This window comes from Colletotrichum graminicola (genome assembly GCF_000149035.1).
Source record: "Colletotrichum graminicola M1.001 genomic scaffold supercont1.9, whole genome shotgun sequence".
NCBI lineage: Eukaryota > Fungi > Ascomycota > Sordariomycetes > Glomerellales > Glomerellaceae > Colletotrichum > Colletotrichum graminicola.
In genome coordinates, this window is record NW_007361013.1 from 485,610 (window position 1) to 499,615 (window position 14,006).

The 14,006-nt window shown below is 57.6% G+C and overlaps 4 protein-coding genes across 4 annotated transcripts; 1 reads left to right on the forward strand and 3 right to left on the reverse strand.

Moving 5' to 3' along the window:
• Positions 1 to 122: 122 nt before the first annotated feature.
• Positions 123 to 1,112, forward strand: GLRG_03126 (uncharacterized protein; the record flags this gene model as incomplete). The annotated part of the gene is made up of 1 exon (XM_008093811.1): positions 123 to 1,112. A coding segment is annotated over one exon (990 nt), but the record flags the coding sequence as incomplete, so codon positions are not given.
• Positions 1,113 to 2,337: 1,225 nt separating this feature from the next.
• On the reverse strand, positions 2,338 to 4,508 carry GLRG_03127 (uncharacterized protein; the record flags this gene model as incomplete). Its single annotated transcript, XM_008093812.1, has 4 exons — positions 2,338 to 3,224; positions 3,284 to 3,771; positions 3,832 to 4,068; positions 4,243 to 4,508. 4 exons carry the CDS (start codon positions 4,506 to 4,508, stop codon positions 2,338 to 2,340), a joined length of 1,878 nt encoding a protein of 625 aa, XP_008092003.1.
• A 2,096-nt stretch (positions 4,509 to 6,604) lies between these two features.
• Positions 6,605 to 9,339, reverse strand: GLRG_03128 (ATP-dependent metallopeptidase HflB; the record flags this gene model as incomplete). The annotated part of the gene is made up of 2 exons (XM_008093813.1): positions 6,605 to 7,413; positions 7,470 to 9,339. The coding sequence occupies 2 exons, from the start codon at positions 9,337 to 9,339 to the stop codon at positions 6,605 to 6,607; spliced, it is 2,679 nt and encodes an 892-aa protein (XP_008092004.1).
• A 961-nt stretch (positions 9,340 to 10,300) lies between these two features.
• On the reverse strand, positions 10,301 to 13,235 carry GLRG_03129 (fungal specific transcription factor domain-containing protein; the record flags this gene model as incomplete). The annotated part of the gene is made up of 5 exons (XM_008093814.1): positions 10,301 to 11,015; positions 11,075 to 12,647; positions 12,701 to 12,765; positions 12,826 to 12,953; positions 13,035 to 13,235. The coding sequence occupies 5 exons, from the start codon at positions 13,233 to 13,235 to the stop codon at positions 10,301 to 10,303; spliced, it is 2,682 nt and encodes an 893-aa protein (XP_008092005.1).
• Positions 13,236 to 14,006: the final 771 nt, after the last annotated feature.

Below are 14,006 nucleotides of genomic sequence, written 5' to 3' on the forward strand. Positions count from 1 at the left end.
CTGCTGAGGAGTTGGCAACTCTCTCTTCTCAGCTGGAGCATCTGCCGCTAGCTCTTGCGCAGGCTGCCGCATTCATGCAAGAGAACAGCATTCCAGTTTCCCAGTACCTCGAACTCCTGGAGGAAGGCGACGACGGCTTAGTGGATCAGCTGAGCGAACCTTTTGAAGCAGTGGGCAGAGACTCGGAAACGCCACACGCACTCACGGCTACATGGATCATATCGTTCAACCAAATCCAGCGCCAGGACGCCCTTGCCAGCGACATCCTGTCGTTCGCCAGCCTCCTGGACCGCCAAGCAGTCCCTGAGAAGTTCATAGTCGACTTCTGTAACAAGAAGTCAGGGGAAGGTGTCAGCACATCCAAAGTCACAAAGGCTTTGGGCACACTGAAGGCCTTCTCATTTGTGTCTGGGGCAAAAGACCACGCCATCGACATGCATCGGCTGGTGCAGCTAGTCACTCGGAAATGGCTCGAAAACCACGGCAGATTGGCCCAGTATGTGGATCAAGCTCTTGACGTTTTGTCATACGCATACCCGCATAATGTCCACGAAAATCGCCATCTTTGCCGGGATTACCTTCCGCACGCCAACGCCCTGCTCCGAATCAAAGCATCCGATTTTCAGGAAAGCAATATTTGGAGACCAAAACTATTGCACTGTATCAGCGCCTACTTGACGTATGTGGGTCGATGGAAAGATGCTGAGCAGAATGCATCCGAATCTATAAAGCTGCTTGAAGGACGGTTGGGGAACTACCATCCTTACACGTTGAGCAGTATAAACAGCCTAGCGATGACTTATTGGAATCAGGGTCGGTGGGAGGAGGCAGAAGAGCTATGGTTGAAGGTGCTAGAGACAGAAAAGATGATGCTCGGCGAGGAGCATCCCGATACGCTGGTCACTATACACAACCTAGCGTCAACATACCAGAGCCAGGGTCGGCTGAAGGAGGCAGAAGACTTACAGGTGATGGTGCTAGAGACAAGAAAGAGGGTGCTTGGCGAGGAGAATCACAGTACACTAACTAGTATGAATAACCTAGCGTCGATATATCACCGCCAGAGTCGGTGGGGGGAGGCAGAAGAGCTAAAGATGAGGGTGATAGAGATAAGAAAGAGGGTGCTTGGCGAGGAGCATCACAGCACACTAACTAGTATGAACAACCTAGCGTCAACTTATATCATTCAGCGTCGGTGGGACAAGGCAGAAGAGCTACTGCTGAGGGTGATAGAGATAGAAAAGAGGGTGCTTGGCGAGGAACATCCCAATACGCTCGTCAGTATGAGCAACCTGGCACACACATGGAAAGGCCAAGGGCGATGGGACGACGCCTTGACGCTGATGGAGGACTGCGTACGCCTCAGGCAGAAATGTCTTGGTCCGAACCATCCAGAGACAGTTGCCACCATCTCCGACCTTTCGGCTTGGAAAGAGGAGTTGAAAAGGGCTCGCTAAGAGCCTTAAGGCCATCCTCCGGCAGCTAAGACCCAGTCATAGGACAGGACAGCAATGTATTTACGCCTAGACCAACTGTGAACGAGAATGGTTTGAGAAGGATTGTATCGCATATGCGTCGGAGTCATCCGAAGAGGAGTAGAATTCAACTCCAAAACCAAGCAGACACATATCATAGCCCCTCGCGCGCGTTGTTATGCGCCGGCTGCTGTTGGTGGCTGACCAGGCCCCAAGAAAACAGTGATTCGGGTTTGCGGCCAAGTTCCAATCACGCCGGCTCTCAAACCTAGCTTCCCACTTGTTCAAATGCAGCATACAGAGAACTCTCATTGGAAATGGGCATCGGTTCACACAGTTCGAATGCCGGACCTTTGGCAAGAGGTCCCTTGGATAATGGACATACACTCGGTACTAAGTGAATGGTTCCACTCCTGCCAGAACGAAGAGTCGGCTATCAAAAAGCGACCAAGGTGGCGAGGAAATTGAAAAGAAAATATGGATGGGTCTAGCTATATATACCAATTAGAAAGCCGAGGGCTTAAGACCAGCCAGGAGGGATCGCAGATGAAATCGATTGCCCTGGGCAGTCTACAAATGCGCAGACTTACACGACACAACCAACGAATGGGTGTGATCGCCGTCCCCAAGCTAGCATATCTCGAAACGGCGCTTCGAGTGAAGCGCCTTGTCCAGCATACGGGGAGAGAGATGAAGGCGACCGATGCTGATGGAGTGCTTGTGATAGCAACGTGATATTGTATGAAATGCTCGTGTTCGGTCTATGCCGCTGTATACTACTGCCATACCACCTATTTACGTATTGAATATACCACCTATCGGCATATATATGTACCTATGCAACACCTCCTCAGCACTGGCATCAGTCAGCCGTGGCGGCGTGCCCCTCTCTTCGCGTGGTCCGGCCCGCGCTCTCCACGCTCCGAGACTGCCCCAGCTCCGCCGCATCATCCCGGCTCCTCACCGGCGCAGCAGCAGCATCAGCAGCCGACGCAAGGACGCCGTCGCCGTAGCCGGACACCTGCGTGCCGTCCGAGTCGTCGCCCGCGTCCGCCCCGCCGTAGGCCCCGCCGATGCCCTCCATCGTGAAGGGCGACGCTGTGGGCTCGTCCAGCGCGCCGAGCTCCTCGGGCGAGAACCACCGCGGCAGCAGCCAGGCGCGGACGGGGATGAGGAGCATGATGAAGACGGGGAAGCCGACGGCGGCGACGGTCTGGGTGATGGTGAAGGTGGCGCCGAACCCGACGAGCTCGACGGCGACGAAGGCCAAGACGGCCCGGCGGCGGATCCGCTTCAGCGGGTGGCCCGGCGGGGTCAGCGCCCTGTCGCGCAGGAGGAAGAGGATCTTGAGCGTGATGCCGTTTCCCCCGAGCGCCTGGACGCCCATGACGAAGAAGAGGCCGGCCAGCACGCCGTGGGGGATCAGGTGCACGACGGCAAGGAGGGGCCCTGTCATGGTGCCGAGCGTGAGGAGGCCCTGGGCCAGGTTCGAGACGCGCTGCTCGACGACGTGCGAGGCCTTGGTCGCGTGGCTGCCCTTGAACTCGCCCTTCTCGTCTGTCTCGGCGTGCGACGTCTTGACCGTCAGGGACTCGGTGTGGAACGGGGCCTGCGGGATGAGGCCGTTGGGGAAAGGGAGGCCCAGGATGCCGGCGACGCCAGTCGTCAGGCCGAGCAGGAAAAGGTCCCAGTGGAACCCGGCCGGCTTCTTCAGCGGGAACTCGGTCCCCTGCGCGATGAGGGAGGAGACTGTGTGCGCCCGTATCAGTGTGATGTCCTCGTGTGGATTCGCAGCGGGGTCTTTTTACCATTGTGGTCGAACCAGAAGAGGATGGTCAGCAGAATGGCGAATGGAATTGCCAGAAAGACGTCTCCGACGTTGATATCCCAAAAGTGAACAAGCCAGCTCCTGTCGGTCGTCGGCATGAAGGCGATGCCGGTCGGGAGCACCTCCAGATGGACGGGTTCCATCCTGCCAATGTGGACGAAGCCGGTGAAGAAGATGAGAGTCAGGGGAGTGCCGTAGTCCTTGAGGAAGACGCGCACGTGGTGGTGGAACAGGCTGCTGCCGCCGAGCCCGGCGCAGGCGTAGGCGACCATGAAGACGAGCAGCGAGGCGATGATGGAGAGGTAGAAGGGTTCGGCGTCGCCCAGCCTTTCGAGCACCTGGATGCCCTTTTGGAGGTAGATGAAGGCGACGTAGAAGCCAAAGATGTCGCAGGGAAACCGCGTCACGTAGCGTAGCCAATTGCACGAGTTGGTTATGGCCAGAATCCAGTGGAACACCAGGGACCACCTAGGGTTTCCGTGTCAGTGGACGCTTCGTTAAGGGGGAGTCAAGGGGGCTGGCACGTACAGCCCGATCCAACACATGAAAGCGAGGTAGTTGATGCCGGTCGGCTTGACGATGTCGTACACGGTATAGTTGAAGACGGTGATGGGGCCGGTGACGCCGACAATGACCAGGGGCTGGCACGCCAGCAGGGAGAAGACCACGGCGCCGAGGACAGAGGCCAGCAGGACCTCGTTGACGCCGTACGTCGAGCCGGTGCTCGTGAACATGTCGAGAGAAAAGGCCAACGCCGGTAGAATGCTGGGAGACGGACACGTTAGCCGGCCGCCTTTGCTCGACGTAGCTTGTACACGGACAGCAAGCGGCGACGATGGGACCCGAAAAGGGGGTAGTCAACAGACGACAAGTTAGGGGCCGGCATCATGGATGGCAGTTACACCATAGCATGGAACGGAAGACGACAAGACTACGTACTTTGCGAAATACATGTAGACCGTAGCCGGCACCACACGATAGTCCCAGGCGTCGATCCAATCACTGACGTAAAAGGGGGCTCGGCGGCGTACGTCGTTGACCATGCCGCGGAACAGCTTCACCTTCCACCAGCCGGCGCCGCGGGAACGGGCACTGCGGGCGAAGCCGGTGCCGTTGGCGTCGGCGTCGGCCCGGGTGGCGTCAAGGCTGCCGGGTGAAGAGCGGCGCGCCGGCAGGACTGTCTTGTCATCGGGGTCGGGAGCCATGGTCGTCGTCGGGCCGGAAGACGGAGTCGTTCAGAGCGGGAGAGGGAGGGTATATTGATATCCGGACCGTCGCCCTCCTGTCTGGGCGTTACTTCCGGCAACGGCAACAGGACCAAAAGTATCGCGGATGCTTCCGTAATGCGACAAGAGTGTCGACGCGCAACGACTAAAAGCAACAAAAACAACTGGGGGGGAAAACAACTTTACTGATACGCGAGTAGAGAACAATGTGCGATCATGTCGGCAAAAAACCACGAAGGTCTAACTATCGAAAACAAATCGATGACCGGCGGCAAATATACAACGCTGCGAAAAGGAACTCCTGCTTGGCTCTTTTCCCTCCCCTCCCCAAGTGGCGGGCCGCGATCGTATTTAAGAGTTGTAGATCGAGTTCCTGATTGACCACAAGGTTCCTCCCAATGACGGAGGGAAAAACGCTGGGTAGGTAGTCCCGGCTCGGGGGAGAGTGGACTGGGGGGGCTAGGTAGGTATGGTCGAGAGGGTATCGGAGGAAGGAGGGAAGAGCGGTGTGGGGAACTGGCAGGGAAATGGCAGGGGAAGGCGAAGCTTGACGGGGAATTCTTCGATGCAAATACCCAATCGAAATTTGGCTCGAAAGGACGACAAGTCAAGACAAGGCCCCGTCTGGCTGGACCTTCTTTGTTCTCTCTCTCTTTCTCCACTACGGATGGTGTTTAATCTTGAGACAGGTAAACCGCGATACACGGGAGGTTTCCGGCTTGAACAGTCGCATCATGCGCGGCACGAGGGAAACACAGCGTCGGCGGGAGGTTTCTCCCCCCCCCCCCTCAAAGCCATCCCGTCGTCGCCCGCTTGCCACTCTGCTACCGTCACTTCATTGAGTCAGCAGCCGCCAGCCGATGCCTTAGAGCCGCCACGTGCAGTAAGTTGCCTCCAACGCAATGGGGAGAGAACCTCCCAGCTACGTAATGGCCACGCAGCCACCATTCAGCCGCTTTCCCTCCCGGTCTAGCCCCGGTCTCGGAGCGCCGGGCAACCCGGACGGAACCAATGGCCGCGCCTCGCGAGAATTCTGCTTGGGCAGAGAGAAGAGCAAGCTTTCGAGTTGCGCGGCTTTTTTCTTTCTTTCTCTCTTTCCCCCGTATCCTGTCGAACGTCCCGATCCGGGTTCCATAATGACCATTCTCACGCGACGCTGCGAGATCTGGTCGCATCGAGTCTGTCGTCTGACGTCCTCGGGCGGCAATGGACTCACAGACTTCATTCACACGGACGGATGACACGCACATACCGCTAGTCATTGAGATGTAAGACGGCCGACGTGTTGGCCGGGGCGGGGGGCTACGCTGGCGTGTCGGTGAATCATCGGGCAAAATGAAGAAATTTGGGAAAAGGAGACCCCAGGCTCTTTGGCCCTTGATGTCTAGACTATTTGCAGATGATGTGCCAAGCAAGCGATCGAGAACGATATGAGACAAAGACTTACCTTACCATCAATGACTGTTGCTCCTCTCAACCACGCCAAATTACACAATGAGCGATCATCACTATTACAACACGCAGACACATGGCCACCACCGCAGCAACCGCGAGTTTGCCCTAGTCAATCATTTTGATCCCCCTTCTGCAAAGGGCATTCGGTATATATTTTTTGTCCCTTCCTACTCACTCTCATTTCTTCCATGGCGAGAGAGACACCCAAAGATAAAGAGAGATGTATCTACAGTTCCTACAAGTACAGAATTCAAGCCAACCCCCCCCCAGTCTACTCCGGCCCGCGCCGATGGTGGGGATGCCTCTACTAGTCAAACACAACCGCCATGGGGGGGAATAGAAAGCAGAGTTGAGAGAGCATTTGTTTTTGTTTTTGAGGGGAAAGAGGATATTGGGGAAGGAGGGGGAAAAGAAACAGGGGCCGGGAAAACAAAAATACAACTGGCCGGCGCTGCGGTACGAGTCTTATTGTTTTTTGTGTGGGAATGCCGGCCCTCTTGTGCGATTAACCTCGTTCAGCGGGGGGTGGTAGGGAGGGGAGGAAGCCAGAGTATAAATAAAACATTCCCTTTCAACATCTTCGAAACCGTACGCCGTCCGTAAGCTCCTCGTCCATCGTCTCATCTCCTCGGCGCGTCGTCGAGGCTCTTGAACGTTGGCGCCGGGGGGGCGGGGGGCTGCTCGGGGGGGTTGTCGAGCTCCTCGGCGGGGAACGGCGGCGGCGCGCTCTTCTGTCCCTGGCCGCCAAAGTACTTCTCAAACTCCTGGTTGTCGCCGAAAGGCCTGGGCCCCAGCAGGCGGACCAGGTCGTCGCGCGTCAGCATCTCCTTCTTCAGCAGCTCCTCGGCCACGAGGCCGACCTCGGTCTTCTTCTCCGTCAGCAGGTCTTTGCACTGCTTGTACGCCTCGTCCACGATCCTGTACACCTCGGCGTCGATGGCCTGCGCCGTCGCCTCGGCAAAGGGCTTCTGCAGCGTGTTGGGGTCGTCGTCAAAGTGCAGCGGGCCGACCTTCTCCGACATGCCCCACTGGGTGACCATCTTGCGGGCCATCTGGGTGACCTTGCGGAAGTCGTCACTGGCGCCCGTCGTGACGGTCGGGAAGTGCAGCTCCTCCGAGATGCGCCCACCCAGCGTCATGGCCATGCGGTCCATCAGCTGCTGGACCGTCATGAGGTAGGCGTCTCCCTGGGGCAGGTATTGGGCGTAACCCAATGCACCTTGTCCGCGGGGGATGATGGACACCTTGAGGAGCGGGTCGGCGTATTTGAGGTACCAGCCGCAGATGGCGTGGCCGGCCTCGTGGTAGGCCACCGTCTTCTTCTCCTCGGGGTTAAGGACGAGGGACTTGCGCTCGAGACCTCCGATGACACGCTCAATGGCCTGCTCAAAGTGGATCATCTCCACAGTTTCGGCGTTGGCACGGGCGGCTGCGATGAGGTTAGCACGGTCTCCGGTAGCGGGAGTGTTCGGCGGAAAAGCTTACCAACCAGAGCAGCCTCGTTGACGGCGTTCGCGATGTCGGCACCAGAGAAGCCAGGGGTCAGTGTGGCCAGGCGGCCGGTGAGGTGGTCCATGTCCTCCTTGGTGACGATCTTGGCGAGGTGCACCTTGAAGATGTCCTGGCGACCCTTCATGGTCGGACGGTCGATGAAAATGTGCCTGTCAAAACGGCCGGGACGCATCAGGGCCTTGTCGAGGATGTCGGCTCGGTTGGTGCCCGCGAGCACAACCACCTGCTCCTGGGTGTTGAAGCCGTCCATCTCGGTGAGGATCTGGTTCAGCGTGGCCTCGCGCTCGTCGTTGCCGCCCATGCGGTTGCCCTCCTGTCTCGACCGGCCGATGGCGTCGATCTCGTCAATGAAGATGATGCAAGGCGCGTTCTTCCGCGCCGTCGCGAACAGGTCGCGGACTCTGGAGGGACCGACACCGACGAACATCTCTACGAACTCGGAGCCGCTCACGCTGAAGAAGGGCACACCGGACTCGCCGGCCGTGGCCTTGGCGAGCAGCGTCTTACCAGTTCCGGGAGGGCCAGCCAGGATAGCACCGCGGGGGATCTTGGCGCCCAACCTCTCGAAGCGCTCCGGGGTCTTGAGGAAGCTGACAAACTCCATAATCTCCGCCTTGGCCTCGTCCATGCCGGCAACGTCGCTGAACTTGACCTTGATCGCCGTCTCGTGGTTGAACCTCTTGGCCCTGCTCTTGCCGAAACCGAACATCTGGTTGCCTCCGCGGCCACCCATCTGCTTCGTGGTGTAGTAGAGAAGACCGACCAGGAGGAGAGTGGGACCAAAGGCGTAGACGAGGGGCATGATGCCGCCTTCGCTGGCGTAGCTGACAGGGATGCGCTCTGCGGGGGGGATGCCGAGCTCGTTCTGGGCGTCCTCGAGCTGCTTCTCGAACATCTCGACCGAACCGATGGAGAAGTAGTACTGGACGTTGGGGTTGATGCCCTCGTTTCCGCCGTAGACGGACTTCACCCCATCGCGGTTCAGCTCGACGCGGACGCGGCCGGGGTTCTTGATGACTACGAGCTTGTTGACCAGGCCCTTGTCCAAGAAGTTCCTCCGCAGCTCCTGCCATGTGATCTCTTTCTCCTGGCCGAAGAACATCGACTCAAATAACGGCAGAATGACGACCCAGACGAGGGCGGCCATGAGCAGGTCGCCGGTGCTGAAAATGCCAAAGATCCATTTCTTGCTGCCGGGCCCGCCGGCCCCGCCTTCGCCGCCCTCCTGATTGCTGCGTCCCTCCTGCTGCTGCGAGTCCTTGGCGCCGTCCTTCTTCCCTTCGTCCTGCTGCTCGCGCATCAGCACCGTCGATTCGTAATCGGCGAACCTCTTTGCGACCTGCGTCGAGACGCGGAGGATCTTGGCGATGTCGCCGACCGTCATCTTCAGCTTGCGCTCCTTGAGCGAGGCCAGGAGGTCCCGCAGGTCCTTAGGGGCCCCGAGCAGCTTCATCTCGTCCACGCTCTTGATGAAGAACTCCTTCTGGAACTTGGGCAGCCTGTCGTTCTCGGCCATCTTGAGCAACAGCCCGAGCTCCTCCTCGTTGAGGTACACCCATCCCTCGGGCAGCGGCCAGTCCTTCCGTATTTGCTCCTCCTTTGACAGCTGGGGTTTGGTCGGGTTCTGCCTCCCCTCGGGCTTCTTCTCGCTGGTTTTTTTTTGATTCTTCTTCGGGGGTTCGGGGCCTTTGGTCGAGTAGAGCCGCGATCGATAGCAAGCTAGCGGAGCTTGCGGGCCGGCTCGTGCTATTCTCGACGGCTGGAATCGCATTCGTGTGATGGGCTGCTGCGCGAGCCTGACGGCCCGCGAGAGCTGCGCCGACTGGCGTAGGAACCTCGCCATTGTGTGTCTTGTGTGCGTCGTGGGGTGACGAGGCGGGACGACCGGAGCCGAGTAAGAGTAGTGTTCACCGCGTGTGGCGATGTGCTATCTCATTGATGCGCGCTGCCGGTTGTTTGAACAGTGGTCGGGAAACGGTAAGGGGGGAATAGTCAATGGGGTTCCGGTAGCGACGAAGAGCACCGGCCGCAGTGAGATTGCAGCGGTTGGTGGTGGAAGGTTCGTACAGACTGTGGTTGGTAATGGGACCAGGCTTTCCCGGAGACGATGGCAAAAGCTCCCATAGTGATGAGTTCATGTCGGGCCCTATGGCCGCCAGCCGAGATTTTAGTGGGCGCACGTGACCGCCTAACTCCGCCAGAGAGTCCATGACAGGTATGAAGGCATGGAACTCCACCCGCGCTTACTTACCGCTCTGGCCCCCCCAAATGCTCCGTAAACTCCGAATGAATGACACTTGTATTCCACGAATCGACCTAGATAGAGTCTGGGGTGTGTCCACCTGGGTTCCGTCGTACTTTAGGCTGCTGTCTATCTTACGCACGCTCTCACCACGGCGAGTTTGGTGGGATCTGCTCTCAGCTGAGAAACTCATCCGACCGATTCCAAATGTGCATACTCTTTTGCAGTTATATCGGTTCCTCACTTTTATTGTAGAAAGCGGTACTTAGTAAAGGACTCACCCAGTCACCCAATGTTTATTTTAATCTGTTGTACACGTATTCCACCACTCTATGGCAAGCAGTACCTGACATCGCGCGCCGATCCGTCTCTGGGCTCTAGGGCCGTTATACTAGCTTCCCGCCTCAAGCAGGCCAATTACTCATACATGCGTGAAAATGTCGTGATTTCGTCTCGTATGCACATTATATAGCCTCGACCCTGTCCAATGAATGCATCGCGACATCCGACACCGAATCTGCCCAGCATCTCGCGCCTCAACACTCGTAGATACAGTCGTGCCTCAACCAACGTTACCGTTCTCCACAGTCGGGTACGCGCCACCACTCATCTCGGCCCAGTCCCAGTCCAGCGTCATGGGAAGCGAGAACAAGTCTTGAGGCAAAAGGGGTTGCTGGAACGGTGCGCCCATGTGCGCTTGAGGTGAGCGCGGGTTGTTGGATCCTGCGATACCTTGCATCTCTGCGTAGTTGCCAAAGCTTGCCTGGTCGGGAATGTTGAACTCCTGCGGCCACCCGGCGGATGGCAGAGCGGGTGATGGTTCCCGCATCGACGTTGTCTGCATGGGGCTGAAGGCGTGCCTCCGGCGGTTGGCGTCGCCGTTGAAATCCGGTGACAGCTGGCCATTTGTCACCAAAGGCGTGCCCGCCGCGTGCATGTTGTGAGGTTTTGGCGTTGTTATGGCAGTCGGTCGAGGGGTGTGAGTCGTCGCGGCTGGGCTTGTCGTCTTTATACCGGCGTCACTCTTTCGTTTCCTGCGCGAGGACTGCTCCCTCTCCGCCTTCTCGATGACGAGCTTGGCTACCCTCTCGAATTCTGAACAAACACCCAGCATGCGATGAACACCACCCGTTTCGGCTTCCTGCCCAAGCATTGACAAGTAGTTGACGACCAAATTCATCAACCTCGTGTCGGATTTTGCCCTAGGGTCCAGGGGATTTTGTAGGATGTTTCCGAATAGCGTCATCAACGCCGACACTGGGAAGTATAAGATCAACCTGTCGAGTAAAGTTAGTCTCGGCCTCTCTTGGTGAACAAGGGAGAGTGATGCACGTACCACACACTCGGAGAGTCCCCTTGCGGCATGTACTTCAGAAGCGAAATCGATGCTCTGGCAGCAGCAGTACAAAGAGCCGCAGAGGAGAAGACACGCGGGTTCAGGGGCTTGGCGTTGAGCCCCTGGATGGCATAGTTGGACAGTCGACTTGTCCAGTAGCCGTGGTGGACCGACATGCGATGGATCGTCGTCAGACAGTTGTAGTAGGTCAGGTGAAGCATGACCACGTGCAAGATGAGGGGCGTGTGCGACGCCTTGATCTCGTGCTCCGGTCTGAAGTCAATCGGAATCCTGTCCTTCCATTCCTCGAGTTCTTGGTCAAGCTCTCCAATGGTGTTCAGGAGCTCCCCGTTCGACTGCTTAGTGGCCTTTGTCGAGTAGAGTCGGGAGTATACCTTGCTCTCGATGGTCGCAAATTCGCACATGACCCTAAACAGGTTCATCTTGCCCTTGCCATCAGCCAACGGGATGTTGCCAATATTATCTTCGGGGTCGGCGTCGGGCAGTTCCACGCTCAGGTCGTCGTCGTCCTGCGCCGGCGGCCTACCCGCCCGAAGACACAGGTCCTTGTCCAGCATGTACGCGATCCAGAAAACCCGCTTCCGCTGCTCGATTTCGATGGGGTTGAGGTTGAAACCCGTTCCTCGCTTGTGTAAGCCGATGGTGTGGGCGAGCCGGATGGCCGTGGCGACGAGTAGGACGGTGGGCTGGGGATTGGGGGTTCCCTGCATGAAGAGCGCCATCCCGAGCAGGGCTTGCACGCTTAGCAAGTCAGTGTTACGCATCGTCAGCTCGGCAAAGGTTCCCAGGGCGTTCTTGATGTATCCCCAAGCCTTGTCGTCCTCCTCTTGCGGCACGAGGTTGCTCATGACGCGCAGGCGATGGGCGATGGCCAAGGCACAGTTCAAACTCGCCCACCATCCGGTGCCCTCATAAGGGTCGTCCGAGTATTGCCGCTCGACCAGATGCATGAAGGTAGGTTGGTGGAACAAGGGGAACATGCAGTTGAAGTTCTCGAAGAAGTCCTTGAGCAGAGACAGCGCCTCGACCTTGGGAGGCAGAGGCCTGAAGATGGGCCGGCGGAAGAGATCACTAAAGACCTCGGGCTTCCAGGCAGTCCACTTGTGATCGTCAAGCGAGACCTCTGAAATCATCTGCTGGAATGAGTTGTCGCCCGTCTTCTCGTTTACCCACTCGATTCCCTTGGGAGAAAAGATGGAAAACCCGGAGGAGGAGCCGAAGTAGCGAGTCTCGCCACTCTGGTTCGTAACCAGAGAGCACATGAGCTCGGATAGTGCCTCGACCTCCTCCTCGTTGCCCTTCTCTTCGGACACCGTGGCCATGTGCTTGTCGCCGTCCTTGGCTTCTTTGTGGGAATCCTTGGTTGACTCGGGCGATTCTGCGCCACTATGCGGCGTTGCCGTGCGGTCGTTTTGCCCTGACGTTGTCTGCGACGGCGAGGTCGGGTTAGAAAAAGCCTGAGAGGCCTGTCTCGACTGCTGTTGCTTCTCCGCTAAGCGCTTCTCGAGGGTACCGAGATCCGTGTCACCATCATCGTCTTCACTGAGGAGACCTGCGTGACGGGTTAGCCAATGTCGGGGGTGTTACACGGCTGTTAGTGCAAACCTGAGAGCCTCAGGAGGTTTTCCATGCGTCCGAGTCGATTCTCGAGTCCTTCAATATACTTGGCACTGGCAGTCTGTTAGTCGGATGACGCGGAAACGGATGGAGCATTTGCAAATCCGGCGTACCCTTTAGGTGGGTTGCGCTTCTTTTCTACCTGGGTGAAGACACAGTCCGTCTTGTAGTTTATGCAGTGGCTGCAGGCGGGCAGCTTGCCGTCGCACTTGATCTTCTTCTTCCTACACATGTCACAAGCCTGCGCGTAGGAGGCGTAAGCATTCTACTCTTTTCGCCGGGAGCCGCCCAGAGGTCAGGGAACGTCTATGTGGCCACTTACCCTCGCGATTCTTCTCCTCTTTGCCTCGTTGGCATCGTCAAGCAGCGTTGAGGGGTCCCCAAACATGTGGGCGGCGAGATCGGGAGGCATGTGCTGAACGGGCATGCCGTCGGGGGTGTAGGCTCCAAAGATCTGCGGCGGCTGGTTCATCATGGGGGGCGGGCCCGCCATGTGAGGCATCTGAAAGCCCATATGATCCATTCTGGACAGATTGGTCCGGTACTGACCGAGAATCGATCTCGTGGGACCGAGGCAGGCGGTGGTATGGCCGGGGGAAACACACTAAAAGGCGAGGAAAGACCGAAGCGCACGGACAAGGTTTTTGCGTCGCAGGAGGGTTCGGTCGTGAGAGCGGCGATAGAGCGTTGGGCGCGGCCAGAGATCGGGAAAAGATTGGAAGCGGAAAGACTGGCGATGGATGCAAAACAGATGGAAAAAAAAGAGGGACCTAAAACGAGTCGATCTGTCACTGTATTTGCAAGCAGAGCGAGCTGGTAGTGAATAGCTAGCGTGGCGGCGGCGGGATGGCTGCTGTCATTCGCTCGGTAAAGGCGGTGGCTTGTGGTGCCTTCTTAACGCCGTGTGTGGATGTGTATCCGTAAGCTAGTGCGGCAAATCAGGAATGCGCGAGAGCCCGAAGCTCTTCTTTTTGGGATCTGGTCTAGGCTCTTTCTGGTGGAGCTGCCTCGTCTAAACTGGTGCCGCAGGTAGCTAGGCAGAATGAGAAAGTGTGTGTGTGTGCGTGTGCGAGGGAGAAAAAGGTCGGCTCCGGACAATCGTATCGTGGGTGACTTTCCAACTGCCGACGTGGGGTTGAGCCGCGTTGGTACGAGCAAGGTGATGTAGGTAGGCGGAGAGAGACGTATTCCAACCTGGAGATGAAAAAGCGAAGGGGAGGGGAGGAGTATCACGTCCAGACGTCCGAGAGGTAGATCTTGGAGGGAAAAGGTGGAAAGAAAAAAAGATAAAAAA